Source organism: Rattus norvegicus, chromosome 4 (genome assembly GCF_036323735.1).
Source record: "Rattus norvegicus strain BN/NHsdMcwi chromosome 4, GRCr8, whole genome shotgun sequence".
Taxonomy (NCBI): domain Eukaryota; kingdom Metazoa; phylum Chordata; class Mammalia; order Rodentia; family Muridae; genus Rattus; species Rattus norvegicus.
Window position 1 is genome coordinate 106507993 of NC_086022.1, and position 14340 is coordinate 106522332.

A 14340-nucleotide genomic window follows, 5' to 3' on the forward strand; every position below is an offset into this window, starting at 1 on the left:
ATGACAGTGCAAAGCCTCCGGCCGCCCGGCCGCCCCGCCTCCGGCTCCAGGCCCAGCTCAGGGCCGCGGCCGCAAGCCACGGTTGCGGCCGCCGCTCCCGCTCGCTCTTCGGGCCGCGGTCGCCTCGGGTTCCTTAGCCCCGCGACTCGGACCCGGCCTGCGTCCCCGCTGGTGCCCCGCTGCCCTCAGCGGCGCCGGGACCTCGGGCGGGGTAGGCCGAGGCCCAAGCGGTGGGGGCGGGGGCTCGGCTCTCACCTTCATGTCGGGACATCCTAGTTCAGACGCTGGCGGCGCGGCCCCTCCCGGGCTCCCGGCTGCAGTGTGCCCCCACCGCGGGCTCCCGGCGCTGCCCGCGCCCGGCCGGCCGACTCCCACTCGACTCCCGGGCTCGGCCGCGGGGGCGGGGTGGGCAGGGGAGCGCTCCCGCGGCGGCGGCGGCGGCGGCGGCGGGGAGGCGGCGCGGGGCGGGAATGGGGCCGGGCCTGAGCTCCTCCAGGAGGCGGGTCCGACGCGGCCGCGGCTCCGCCGGCGCCCGCCGTGACTCGGTCACTCTCGGGCCCCCGCCGGCTCCCGGCAGCGGCGCGGCGTCCGCAAATCCCGCTCGTCCCCTCCCCCGGCCCGCCCCCCGCCCGTCTCCCGGCTCGGGCCGCCGCCTCCTCCTCCTCCTCCTCCTCTTCCTCCTCTTCCTCCTCTTCCGCCTCCTTCCGCCCGCACGCCCGCCCCGCCTCTCGCCGCCCTGAGGCCCCGCGGCCGGCGGGCGACCGTGCTTGGCGGCGGCCCGGCCGCTGTCTCGCAGCACCCGAGCCCAGCCGCGGCCCGCCACGCTGCGCGTGGGGAGGACGAGGACACGAAACGCCCCTGAGGTGGCTCCCTAGCGCCTGGGCGCGTGGCTGCCAGGCCATCGCAGACCTCCCGGGGACGTGTGTTTGTGTGCTGCTTTGAAAGCCGGGGATCCAGAAGGGAAAGGCAGTCGGGACTCCTCCGGGGCTCTCGTGTCCCCAGATCTACGGGAGATCGAGGCCTAGCGAGCCGGCTCGGTTGCCGGGCCGCCACCCGCTCCAATGCGCTGCCGGGAAAACTTGGTGGGCTTCGGGGCTAGTTTGCTTCTGGCACGTGGACTGCTTCTCTGTATGTGCATGTCTTTCCCTCCAACCTTACCCAGGCTCCTTACAGTCTACTTTCTCTTTAGGGCATTACTAACTCAGCAAACACTTCAGACTACCCCTGACCACGTGTCAGTGATGGCGTGGCGCAGGTAGAACAGATCGCGCCCTGGAGTTAAGACACGTTCAGTCCTGGCATTCTGGTTCTGATATGCTTGGTGTAACCTTGGACAAGTGACTTAACCTTGCTGAGCCTTCGCTCTTATTGGTTCGCTTTTGGTAGTTAATTTTGTCTGGGTACACTCGAAATTGAACACAGTTCCCTGCTAAGTTTACTGAAACTAGGGTCCAGGGTACTGCTTGCTTTGTCGATTTTCCTAATTTGCCCACCCTCCACTGGCTGTGGCACCTGGACAAAGCGTTGGTTGCCTTAGCTTCTGTGGCTTTCAAAAAGGACAAGCATATCAACAGATGCAGAGGAGAGATACAGTACCAAAACTCGGCATGTAGAATAGCTAGCAGAGGAAGGACCCTGTTTGTTACACTATTAAAAATGATTTAAGATATGCCTGTTTTGGGCTGGAGAGATGGCTCAGCGGTTAATAGCACTGACTGCTCTTCCTGAGGTCCTGAGTTCAAATCCCAGCAACCACATGGTGGCTTAGAACCATCTGTAATGAGATCTGATGCCCTCTTCTGGTATGTCTGAAGCAGCTACAGTATACTTATATATAATAAATAAATCTAAAAAAAAAGATATGCCTGTTTTTAAAAAATATTAGGTTTAATCCAAGAGAACACGTAGTAGGTCATTCCTGTCTATTAAAGGAACCGTTTATAGCTGTAATTGATGATATTTTTAATAAGGATCATATTTTTAATTTGGGTATGGTCTTGAGACAGGCCCGAGCCTGTCCTTGAATTGCTTATGTAGTTGAGTATGCCCTTCCCCACCTCCCCCAGTGCTGGAATTAAAAGCACCTTCCATCATACCCCCACCTAATTTGGGTTTAAATGAAGACTAGATAACCAGACATAATCTTGTTTTGTGTGTGAGTCTGTGTGTGTGTGTGTGTGCGTGTGTAATTCCCTATACTAAGGGGTTACAAAGGGACAACAGGGTTTGTAGTTAGCCTGATCAACAGCCTGTTTAGTGGATCCTTTCTGAGGACCCTAAGCATTTATCATCATCATCATCATTATTGGCAAGGGATCCCAAGTTTCAGTAAAGTTCCCTGAACTTTTTGAGCTATGAAAGTCAGGCTAGCAGCTCTTTTTTTTTTTTTCTTTTTCTTTTTCAATGCTTAGTGTTTTATTTAATAAAACCAGCCATTCGCACACTTGGAAACCGCACACTTCATTCACCCTTCCCTTCCAGTTTCCAACTGCAGCACCTTTCACCGCCAATGCTAACCAACCACTTAGGCTAGCAGCTCTTAACAACCCCCACCCGCACCCCAAGTGCACTTACAGGTCTGTTGAGTGAATGATGGTTTTATATAAATTTTATATAAATTATATCAAAGTTTTTAAGCAATCCTGTAAAAATGCTGGAGAAATTAAAGTAGCTAACAAAAGCAACACCTCCAGAATGGAATATCAGTAAGTATAAAAAAGGAGACTATTCAGGAAGAAGGGGACTGGAGCTGGGAGGTGGAGTGTGTATGGAAAAGTTCTAAGGAAACTCAGTGTTATGTACATGAATGTTGCTAGGGAAAGGAAACCTTAGGAAACAAGTCTTACTGTACTGAGGGGTTAGCTAGTCTTGTTGGTGAGAGGAAACAGCTTTGTCTGACCCCCTGAGGGACTACCATCAGCTCTTTGACTGATTTCATTGTTTTCAATTGGGCAAAAGTAAGAAAATGAGCATAAAAATCTCTTCCTATTCCAGTAAGATTAGGCTGGATCATTAGGTTTTATGAACTCGAGCTAGTTAAAGGTTGAGCTTTAAGTTCCAAACAAACCAAAACCCAGTCTTCTGGTGGTAAGTTTCCATTGGTTTAGCATTTGGAAAGTGGGGGCAGGAGTTCAAGGCCTGGGCTTGCTGGGTAGCTCTTGAACCACAAGCTTCCTTGGGACTCATACTGTGAAGGAGAGATTCAACTACTCAGCCACTTGCACACAGCAGTCAAGGTCTCAGAAACGAATGAAATCATTTATGTCCCTCGCTGCTAAATGGGAAATGCTTTATTTAAAAAAAAAAAAAATACCTGGCGTGGTACACTTCTAAAGCAGAGACAAGCAGATGGCTGTGAGTACAAGGCCAGCCTGTGTTGCAGAATGTTAACGTACCTCCAAAAAGGGTAACTTAAAATCCTTAGACCAAATTGTTCAGCCAGTGAATTCTTGGTTCTTTTTTTTTCTTTCTTTTTTTTTTTTTTTTTCCCGGAGCTGGGGACCGAACCCAGGGCCTTGTGCTTCCTAGGTAAGCGCTCTACCACTGAGCTAAATCCCCAGCCCCCAGTGAATTCTTTTCTTCATCAAACTGGCTTTAAATTTAGTGTTCTGCCTCAGCCTACCAAATCCCGGGATTACAGGCACAAATCACCATGTATAATCACTTGCAAGACCTTATTTTATTTCTTGGTATCCCAGCCTGTCCTTGAGTCTCCAGACCTCCCGGCGCCCCATGCCTTCTTCTTCTCCCCATGCCGCCTTGGTTTCTCCTGTGTCCAGTTGAAAGTGACAAGTGTCTTTACCAAACTAACCGGTGTTCTGTAGATGGCCAGTTAACAGCAGTTTTAAAGGATAAATCCTACTGAGATTTAAATACCATCTGTGGAGCAGCAGACAACAGCTTCCCATTGTCAACCTTTTTGTCTCTGTTTTTCTGTACTTTAAGGCATTAAAATTAGGGGAAGTGAGCCAGGCGTGGCTTGGGACGAAGAGGCAGGCATATCTCAGGCCAGCCTGGTCTCCATGGAGAGCTCCAGGACCGCCAGCAGAGCTACACTGGGAGACCCTGCCTCAGGAAAAAGGGGGAGGGAGTGTCCACGAGTCCTGTTAAAGTACACAAATGACATGAGGAATCCCATACAGCCGAGGATTGTAAGCTAGATAGTCGTCTACTGAGGACTTTTGAGATCACAGGGATATTCTGTACAATAATTGTAATCTTGACATTGCTGGGTATGCTTGTCAGAAGTATGAACCACAATAAAACTGTCCTTAAGCAAGAAAATCAATAGTGTATGGGCACAGTGGCTCAAGCTTTTAATCCCAGCACTCAAGAGACAGAGTCAATGTGATTGCTGTGGGTTCAAGGCCAGCCTGATTTACATATGAGATTTTACCTCAAAAGTGTGAGTAGAGGTAACTCTGCAGTTGAGAACACTAAAATCAGATGACCTACAAACACCTGTAACTTCAGTTCCAGGGGATACCATGCTCTCTTCTGGCCTCTGCAGTCACCCACACATGTGAGGTGCACATACATAAATAAAACTAAGCTGTGTGGGCTTGGTTTGTTAAAGAAGAAAAGATCTACTTAGCAAGTTCCAGGCCAGCCCTCTCCTAAGGAAAAGATGCAGTAGTGACACACGGGCATCAGGAGTTCAAGGCCCTGGTCTATAGATAGAGTTCCAGGATAGCCAGGTCTACACAGAGAAACCCTGTCTCCAAAAACAAACAAGAGCAAGAGCTGGGTGTGTGGTGCATTCCTGTTCTGGCACTCAGGAGTCAGGACAAAGCCAGCTAAGCTCTACTGACCCCTGTCTCAAAAATACAAACAAACAAAGAAACACCAAAAGGTCTGGGAAGATGGCTCCATGATAAGATCACTTGTTCACCCAGAAAATCAATTCACAGCACCCAGGTCTGGCTCTCCACAAATGCCTACAATTCCAGTTCCAGGGCACCTGTCACCAAAGCATCTGCGGCATATGCACATAAATTGAGACTTGAAAAACCAACAGTGAGTTCCTGTGATCTGAAGGTAGGGCTGTAGTTAACTGAAGGCTGGATGTGCTTCCCAGCATCCTGACTTTCTGCTGATCCTTTGTCTCCTTGTCTCATGTTGATTTCTGCCCCTGGGCCCCTGCACTTGCTCTCTGTTCTGTTTATCGGGAGATCAGATAATTTAAGCCCCAGTTTAAGTCCATATTCCTTGTAAGCTTTTTCTGTTTGCTCAGTCTGTTCTTGTTCAAGTGTGCGTGCTCTCTCTCTCTCTCTCTCTCTCTCTCTGAGATGTTTTTCATCTTTTTGGTAGACTGAGGGGGCAGGAACCACAGGCCCTCCTTCCTTCACCAGGATACACTAGTGATGAGTGAATGGATTAATCACCTGGAGCCCAGATGAAGTGGGATCATAATCAGAGGCAAGGCATTCTGGACTGTGGTGAGGATGAGGTGACTTGACAGCATTGTTGGGGAGCTTCTTGAGAAAATGGTTTGGAGATAATTGGTAAAGGTTTATAATATTTTCCTGCTTTTCATGTATGTATCTGGCACATGTGTGCATGCATGATTATGATTTGGATGCACATACATGTGTGGAGGCCAAAGGTTAATATCATGAATCATCTTTACTTGGCACGTCCACCTTATTCATTGACACAAGGTCTCTCAATCAAACCCAGAGCTCACCGATACAGCTGGTCTTTGGATTTCTGGAGTTTGGAGTGCTGACTTCGCCCCCTCCCCCAACTTTCATGGAAAGTGGTTTACCCACCGTAGAGATAATCTTTTGTGCATTGTGCAGAGGCATCCATCTGTCAGTAAAAATGCTGATTAGCCAATGAGCAGGGACAAGGTTAGAAGGTGGGACATCCAGCAGAGAGAGAGGAATTCTGGATTTGAATCAGACTTGGGAGATTCTCCCACAACACTGGAGGAGACAGACACATGAAACTGAGGACCAGGTAGCTAGCCATGTGGCATGACTTAGAGTAAATGAGTAGTTAAATTATGAACCAGTTGGGGAACAAGCAAAACTTTATTCATGGCCTAGAAACTTTATTCATGAAATATTAAGTCTCAGAGTTGTTATTTCTTGGAACAAAGAGGATGAGTAGAAACACAATTTACAGATGGCTTTAGCTACAACCCACTGAGGACTAGGAATGGGTTCCTAACTCTCTTATATAACAGTCTAAGCGGGCCTGAAGAGATGGCTCAGAGACTAAAAGTGCTCTTGCAGAGGAACCAGGCTTGGTTCATCTACACGTGTGGCTCATAACCACTCATTACTCCAGTTTCAGGAGGTTCATGAGTATAAACATAAGGGACTGAAGAAATGGCTCAGTGGCTACTGCTAAGTGCTGTGCTTTCAAAGGACCTGAACTTGTGTTAAGTCCAGTTCCAGGGCCTTTTTGGGCACCCCAAAACTCAAGTGTACACACACACACATTTTTTTAAAGAATTTATGTATATAAGGATGCTGTTGCTGTCTTCAGACACACCAGAAGAAGGCGCCAGATCCCATTACAGATGGCTGTGAACCACCATGTGGGAATTGCTGGGAATTGAACTCAGGACCTCTGGAAGAGCAATCAGTGCTCTTAACTGCTGAGCCATCTCTTCAGCCCCAGACACACATTTAATCTTAATAAGTATATCTGGGTGCTAGTGGTGCATGCCTTTAATTCTAGGACTTAGAAGGCAGAACCAGGCAGATCTCTGAGTTCAAGAACAGCCTGGTCTTCAGAATAATTTCCAGGATAGCCAGGGATATACAGAGAAACCCTCAAAAAACCAACAATAGCAAAATAAGTTTTAATCTGAGAACAGAACTGCGTTGGAGCTCTGTTAATAAAATGCTTGCCTAACATGCAGGAAGTCCTGGGTTTGCTCTTCTGCACTACTTGCCATGTATACTAGGTGTAGTGAGAACAACAGTCCATAGGTGGAGGCAGGAGTATCGATTTCAAGGTCATCTTTAGCTTTGTAGTTCAAGGACAGCTGAGTTACTGGAGACTCAAAATAAAAAACCCAGGAAGTGAGGATAATAGGTGTCAGTGGAGAAGGACATCTATAGCACACTCTCACCAAGGCTAGGGGACCATTGTGGGAGAGAGAAGAGATGATGAGAGACAGAGGTCAGGGTGGACAGGAGTGCAGTGTCAGTGTGACAGTTCCAGTGCATGCAGGGCCTCAAAGCAGGGGTGGATGCCTGGAAAGACCAAGCCAGGCATCAGTCAACATAAGTTCCACCCGACCGTGGAACTAAGAACAGTGGATGGCTTCTCGGGGAGGGAGAGTCAGTTTTATATAAGGGTGTGGCTCTTAGTAGGTCGGCCATGTTACAGTGGAGAGCCCCACTCCCAGACACAACAGGAACTGATGGGTTATTAAACATAAAAGAAGACACACACTTGGGATAGGCAGGTGGAGTGGGTCTGGGAGGGGCTGGGGGAAGAGTGAAGATGAATGTGATCAACATACCCTGTGAATTCCCAAAGAATAAAGCATTTCACTTTTTAATAAAATGGGGGGCCGGAAAGTTAGTTAAAAGCCTTTACTTCGGGCTGGAGAGATGGCTCAGTGGTTAGAGCACCGACTGCTCTTCCTCAGGTCCTGAGTTCAAATCCCAACAACCACATGGTGGCTCACAACCATCTATAATGGGATCTGATGCCCTCTTCTGGTGTGTCTGAAGACAGCTACAGTGTACTTAGATATAATAAATAAAAAAAAAAATTAAAAAAAAAAAAAAACGCCTTTACTTCTCTTGCAGAGTACTCCATTCTTATTGAAAGTCCAGTTCAAACAATCTGATATCCTCTTCTGGCCTCTTTCTGGATACCAAGCACACATGCTACACACACACACACACACACACACACACACACATTCAGGCAAAACATTCATCCATATAAAACTTTAAAAATCTTAAAGAAGGGTTGGTAAGATGGCCAAGTGCATTTACTGCTCTTGCAGAGGACCAGAGTTTGGTTCCTAGCACCCACATGGCAGCTCACAACCACCTGTAGCTCCCAATGGCTTCTGCCAGCACTGCACACATGGTGCGCTTAAATACAAGGAGGCAACCCTCACACATGTAAAATATTTTTTTAAAATCTTAAATAAAACAAAAATTTAAGAACAGTAGGACCAACCAAAGACAAAGGCCATTCAGTGGTTCTGGGTAGGTTTCTAACAATCCCAAACACCCACCATTTTAAACTTCTGTGCCCCATGCCCCAAGCACACTATGCGTCAGCGAAGCAGTGTTTAAACGAGCTCTGTAAGCTGAGTGTGGTGGACTCCATAATCACAGTGCTTTGGGGATAGAAGCAAGAGAATTAGTTCAAGATCACCTTTGCTGCATAGTGTTTGAAGTCAGCCTAGGCTACATGAAACACTGTTCAAAACACTAAAGTGGGGGTGTGCTTCAGGTGATGAATTTATGTGGCATCCTTTTGTCGGTGGTCATGCTGATCTATTTTCTGTCCTTCCTATTATCAGAGTATTTACTGTCAGGTGATGCTGGGAAGTAATCGAAGTGGAAACTTAACGGTTCTTTAGGAAGTCTGTTGGATAGTGTTTTGCTGGGGCAAACATTTGAAGGAGTGTTTTCCTAAAGTGGACACAGGTGAAAGACTAAGGCAGACTCATGAGGGAATGTTTTGCTGAAGCAGACACAGGAGAGAGGATGTTTTGCTAAAACAAACACGTAAAAGGACATGTGATGAAGGATTCTTGACTAACAACGCACATGTATTGGTCCAGCTTTCGTTGCATAGTTGAGCTGCATTTGTTGGGACTCCACACACACACAGACACAGACACAGACACACACACACACACACACACACACACACACACACACACACACCACAATTTCTGGTGGCATGCTGCAGTTTCTTATGGCTTCCAAGCACTTGGGCTGATTGGCAGAGTGATGTCAGCTGAGACAGATGCATGTGCTGAGGTAAGACCCATGGAGGACACGTGATATTTGGAGGATACAGAAAGAACTCTATGGACAGTGATGAAGGCTGAGCTAGCCTTGCTTATAGCGCTAGCTGTGTAAAGCTTGTGGGTCCTGTATCTTTGCTTGTCTAAGAGAGGCACAGCTGAGAGCTCTGGCATTCTTCCTGGGCCCTTGTGCTGACTCGAGCCGAGACTGAGGCCTGGTTGTTTCTGCTAGGTAGTGCCAATGTTGCTGATTCGTGTTTGCTATTCTGACTCTACTGAACTGGACTTCTGGCGTATCCATGAAGTGGTTGGGAATGAAGTTCAAGCTGCTGTTACTAACCTATGAACTGAACTGCCGATTTCCAGACAACAGAGATAGGAGTTGCTCCAAAGAACTTTTCTAAACAGGTCCACTTTCCCCTTATCCTTTCTTTCCCACTACCTCTGGTAGGTGGTGGACTAAAACAGAGTTTAAAGCATTTAAAGAATCACCATTAAGGGCTGGAAAGATGGCTCAGCATTTAAGAGCACTAACTGCTCTTCCAACGGTCCTGAGTTCAATTCCCAGCAACCACATGGTGGCTCACAACCATCAGATGCCCTCTTCTGGTGTGTCTCAAGACAGTGACAGTACTCACATACGTGAAATAAATCTTTAAAAAGGGAAATTAAAGTTGCAATTGTTATTGAGGACAGGAAATGTTTAAAGTCGGGACAATGAGGATGAGGAGTGTGAGGAGCTGAGCCAACCATACAGCGCGTGTTACCAGGAGTTAAAAGGAGAACTAAACAGATAAAGCTAGAAGGGGACATCAAGGAGCTCTGCAGGAAGCAAGGAGTGGCTTTAGGGCTGGGAACAAGCTCAGTAGAGAGGCACTTACCCGGTATATAGAAAACTCTGGTTCCATCCCCAGCATGGTGGAAAGTTCAGTTATAGAGAATGAGAAATAACCATAAGATAGGATTTAAAGTGTCAGGTACAGGCACAGGAAGGACATGATGTGGAAGTAGCTGAACCTGGAGTTAAGACTGCTGGGTACCGTGAGATTGGAAGTGAAGGTTTGAATGAGAATGTTCTTCATAGGCTCAAGGTATGTGAATATTTGGGTCCCCGAAGGAGGTGCTGTTTGGGTAGGGTTAGGAGGCCTTGCTGGAGGGAGTATGTCACTGGGGGGCAGGCGCTGAGGTTTAAAAGCCACATGATATTCTCAGCTCCTTCTCTGCTTCCTGCCTATAGTTTAAGACGTACACTCCCAGCTTCCAGCTCCATCTACCATGATGTCCTACGGAGGTGCTGATGGGTTCTTATCCCCCTGGAACATAAGCTCAAACAAATTCTATAAGGTGCCTTGGTCATGTTGTTTTATCATTGCAATGGAGAAATAACCAATAAGGGGAGAGAACCCAGAGGTGATCAAGGGACCAGATGTCACATACTTGTCTTACGCTTTCCAGGCTCTAGAAAGTGGAAGGAATCTGTGGTTAGCTTCTGTGGGGGCTCTGAGGTTCAGGAGGGCTCAGATGCTAGCTTTACTCCTGACCAGCTATGTGGCTTTGGAAGGTGAGTCTTAATGTCTCACTTGCCTTGTCAATAAAGAGAAGATACCATACCTAAGCCGCTCTTGATTTGTTTTGTTTTACATTGATTTACCCTGTATGGAGGAAGACATGTGTGCCACAGTGCATGTATGCATGTCAGAGGACAACCTGTGGGAATCAATTCTCTCCTTTTTCAACGTGGGTTCTGGTGATCAAATTCAGGCCATTAGACTCAGAGGCAAGCACCACTTGATAGTCAGGTGGTGTACCCACAATCCTAGCACTTGAAAGGTAGATGGGGAAGGAATTCAAGATCATCCTTGGCTACATATGGAGTTCAGGCTGGGACAGATGAAACTCTGTTTCAAACAGATACACACACACACACACACACACACACACACACACACACACACACACACACAAATGGTGCTACACATGTAATTCCAACACCAGGCAAGCTGATGCAGGAGGATCTCAAAACTGAAGAACCTGGACAATGGGATGATGCATACATATATATGTTTGTACACAGAAGTACAGATGTGTAATAATACATAAATAGAATGTAATATATATTTAAAAACAGAAACCAGAAAAGGGGTATATAGCTCAGACATAGAGCACTTGTCCAACATGTATAAAGTTCTTCAAAATGGCCTAAAAAGAGAGACCGGTGGGCCTACAGGATGCTTGATGCCCCGCCCGGAATTCCAGTGTAGCAGTAATTTGGCTAATCCCTCTGTGCTCCTGATGGGCCACACACATGTACCTACTCAAGAGCTATCTGGATTCATGAATGAAATAACACACACACACACACACACACACACACACACACACACACACACACACACACACACACCAGTTAAATTTGAATGCTTTGACTAGCTCAAAGGCTGGGCAGTTCTAATCCTTTCTACTGCTAGCAAACATTTCCCTCCAGTACTCCTGAGTTAACATCTTTAAAATCTATATTTCATCTCTGCTACCCCAAATGTAATTGGGGAAGTGGCCCATGTGGCCACTTTCCCTAATTCTCACATGTTGGTGGGCCTTTAGGTCTGGTCTTTCTTCTTCCCTGTAATGGTGATTGATCTCTGCCTTCCTCTCTCCCAGTTCCTAGCCCATGCAAATCTAAAAGTTCCACCTCTCTTTGCCCGGCTATTGGCTCTTTAGCAATGATCAAAAACCTATTGGGGACAAAGACCTTCAGCATTTAGACACGCAGACTCCTGATTTGAGAGGCCAGATTAATTCAAAGCTTTAGAACCAATCCCCAACATCCCATATCACTGAGGGAAGTCAGGGCAGGAACTGAAGCTGAAACACGCAGGAATTCTGCTTGCTTTCTCTCTCTCTCTCTCTCTCTCTCTCTCTCTCTCTCTCTCTCCCTTTCTTCCTTTCTTTCTTTCTTGACAATCTTGTTATGTAATCCTGGCTGTCCTGGAACTCACTGTGTCGACCAGGCTGGCCTCAATCTCATAGAGATCTCCCTGTAGCTGCCTCCCGAGTACTGAGACATGTACCACCACATCTGACTATGGTGGAGTAGAAGGATTTTTTTTAAAGGGTTTATGGAGAAACTGAGGCATGGGATGGGGAATAAGCTAGTCAATCCAATTGGCCCAGCCAGGAGGTGGCCAGAGTGCTGTCTCAGCGTCACAGTCCTGAGTGCAGCCCCTAAGCATGCTGCTCAGAGATGAGTTAACAAAGAAACTGGAACTAGAACTCTTCTGGTGTTGCTGGCTTCTAGCTTGTAGCTGCTTCTTTAGGGTCCTTGCTCTACCTGACCAGTTTCTATTGCCTTTGTTCATCAATTCTTCTTCCAGGAAGGGTAAAGAGCAGGGAGGAAGTCAGGCGATAAATATTAAATGTCCCTGAACTAGATCAACTCCATCAGAATATCTGAGGGTGAGGCCCAAGGATCCACCATTGAAAAGACATCCCCACCTGAATCCTGATAATGCAATACATTGGAAAAAAATCCCCACTAACCACTCAGGACTTCTTTCACAATACTTCCCCCATTAGACCATCCCGTGCCATTCATATGTTTGCCATTTACAGACTTAGAGTTCCACTTACACTTGACTTTCACAATGCCCCTTGGATTCTGACTTGTAAAATGAGTAAATGATGGTGTCCTTATCCTCATACCAATACTTTGCTCTGTCTCACTAAGCTGCCAAATTCTTCATGAAGCTGATTCCTATTTCAACTGAGACTTCAAAACACAATTCAAAAACATTTACATACCTACATAGAATGATCCTCAGGGGACAGGACAGTGTATGGGTACCCTACACAACATTAGAATTAGAGGTTCTATTAAAACATAAGGGACTGGAGCCAGGTGCGGTGTTGTAATCTAAGCATTTAGGAAATGGTGGTGCTACCTGGGACATTGGGATTCCCTTCGGGTTCCTTAGTACTGTTAATAAAAGAATGTAAGGGTCCCTTGCTGCAGCAACGCGAGTGGGAATACCTGGAGCGCAAGCTCGGAACGAGAATCCTCGAGTTGTAAGAAAATGGCAGACAAGCCGGACATGGGGGAAATCGCCAGCTTCGGTAAGGCCAAGCTGAAGAAAACCGAGACGCAGGAGAAGAACACCCTGCCGACCAAAGAGACCATTGAACCGGAAAAGACGAGTGAAATCTCCTAAAAGCCTAGGAAGATTTCCCCACCCTACCTCTTCATCTCCAAGACCCCCTCGTGATGTGGAGAAAGAGCCACCTGCAAGATGGACGCCAGTCACGAGCTGCACTGTGAACCCTGGCACTCCGCGCCGATGCCACCGGCCCGTGACTCTCTGAAGGGGACCTCCCCCAACTAATTGGACTGCCAAATTTCACCGGTTTGTCCTGGGATATTATAGAAAATTATTTGTATGATTGATGAAAATAAAACATACCTCGTGGCAAAATAAATAAATGAATGAATGAAAGAAAGAATGTAAGGGCCGATGAGATGGCTCAGCGGGTAAAGCCTCCTGCAGCCAAGCCTGAAGAGCTGAGTTCAACCACAGAACCCATGTATAGGAAGGGGATACTCAACATCTGTGCCGTGGAGTCCCTGGAAGCTCTGTGGCAGAACCCCAGGGATGGTCTGACTGAAGGGAGGAGTGCATTTTCTCAGTAGAGGGACACTTATTTCTCCCATCTCTTTAGCTCGGCTTCAGGTGGATCAGCCTTCCTGAGACAAGCCTCTACCAGGTGATTGGTAGGTGTCTCAGTTTACTTTCTATTGCTGTGATAAACACCTTAACCAACAGTAAGTTCGGGGAGGTGAGGATTTATTTCATTTTATAGTCCATCACTGAGGAAAGTCATAGCAGGAGCTCAAGGCAGGAACTGAGGCAGAGGCCATGGAAGAATGCTGCTTACTCGTTTGTTCCCCATGGCTTGCTCAATTGCTTTCTTGTACAACTCAGTACCCACTACTGAGGCATGGCACTACCTCTGGTTGGCTAGAACCTACCCCATCAGCCATCGAAAAAGAAACAATAGGCTCAGTTGGCTGAACCTGGATTAACTCTTATGTTTTGAAGCATGGAATGTTAGTTTTTCTACTCAGGCCAAACATAAATTTTTATTATTTTGACCAGAAAGAAAGAGCTTTCCCTTATGTACTCCAACCGAGTTTTGGTATAAGATATTGTAACAGAGGCAGGGGAATCAATGGTTGAAAGTCAGCCTTGACTACATAATGAGTTTGAGGCAACTATTGGGGATTAGTTCTAATGCTTTGATTTACTCTAGCCTTTAAAACAGAGAATCTGCGTGACCAAACATTAAAGGTCTTTGTTCCAGTTGGTTTTTGATCAATCGATAAAGAGCCA

The 14340-nt window shown here is 47.0% G+C and overlaps 1 protein-coding gene and 1 pseudogene across 1 annotated transcript in view; one reads left to right on the forward strand and one right to left on the reverse strand.

Moving 5' to 3' along the window:
- Kcmf1 (potassium channel modulatory factor 1) overlaps positions 1-367 on the reverse strand; it is a 60386-nt gene extending 60019 nt beyond the window's left edge. Inside the window, exon 1 of the mRNA NM_001128192.1 lies at positions 256-367. Coding sequence (NP_001121664.1) covers positions 256-271 — 16 coding nt within the window. The 5' untranslated portion in view covers positions 272-367. The remainder of the gene's footprint in view (positions 1-255) is intronic.
- Positions 12955-13422, forward strand: LOC120102170 (thymosin beta-10-like; annotated as a pseudogene).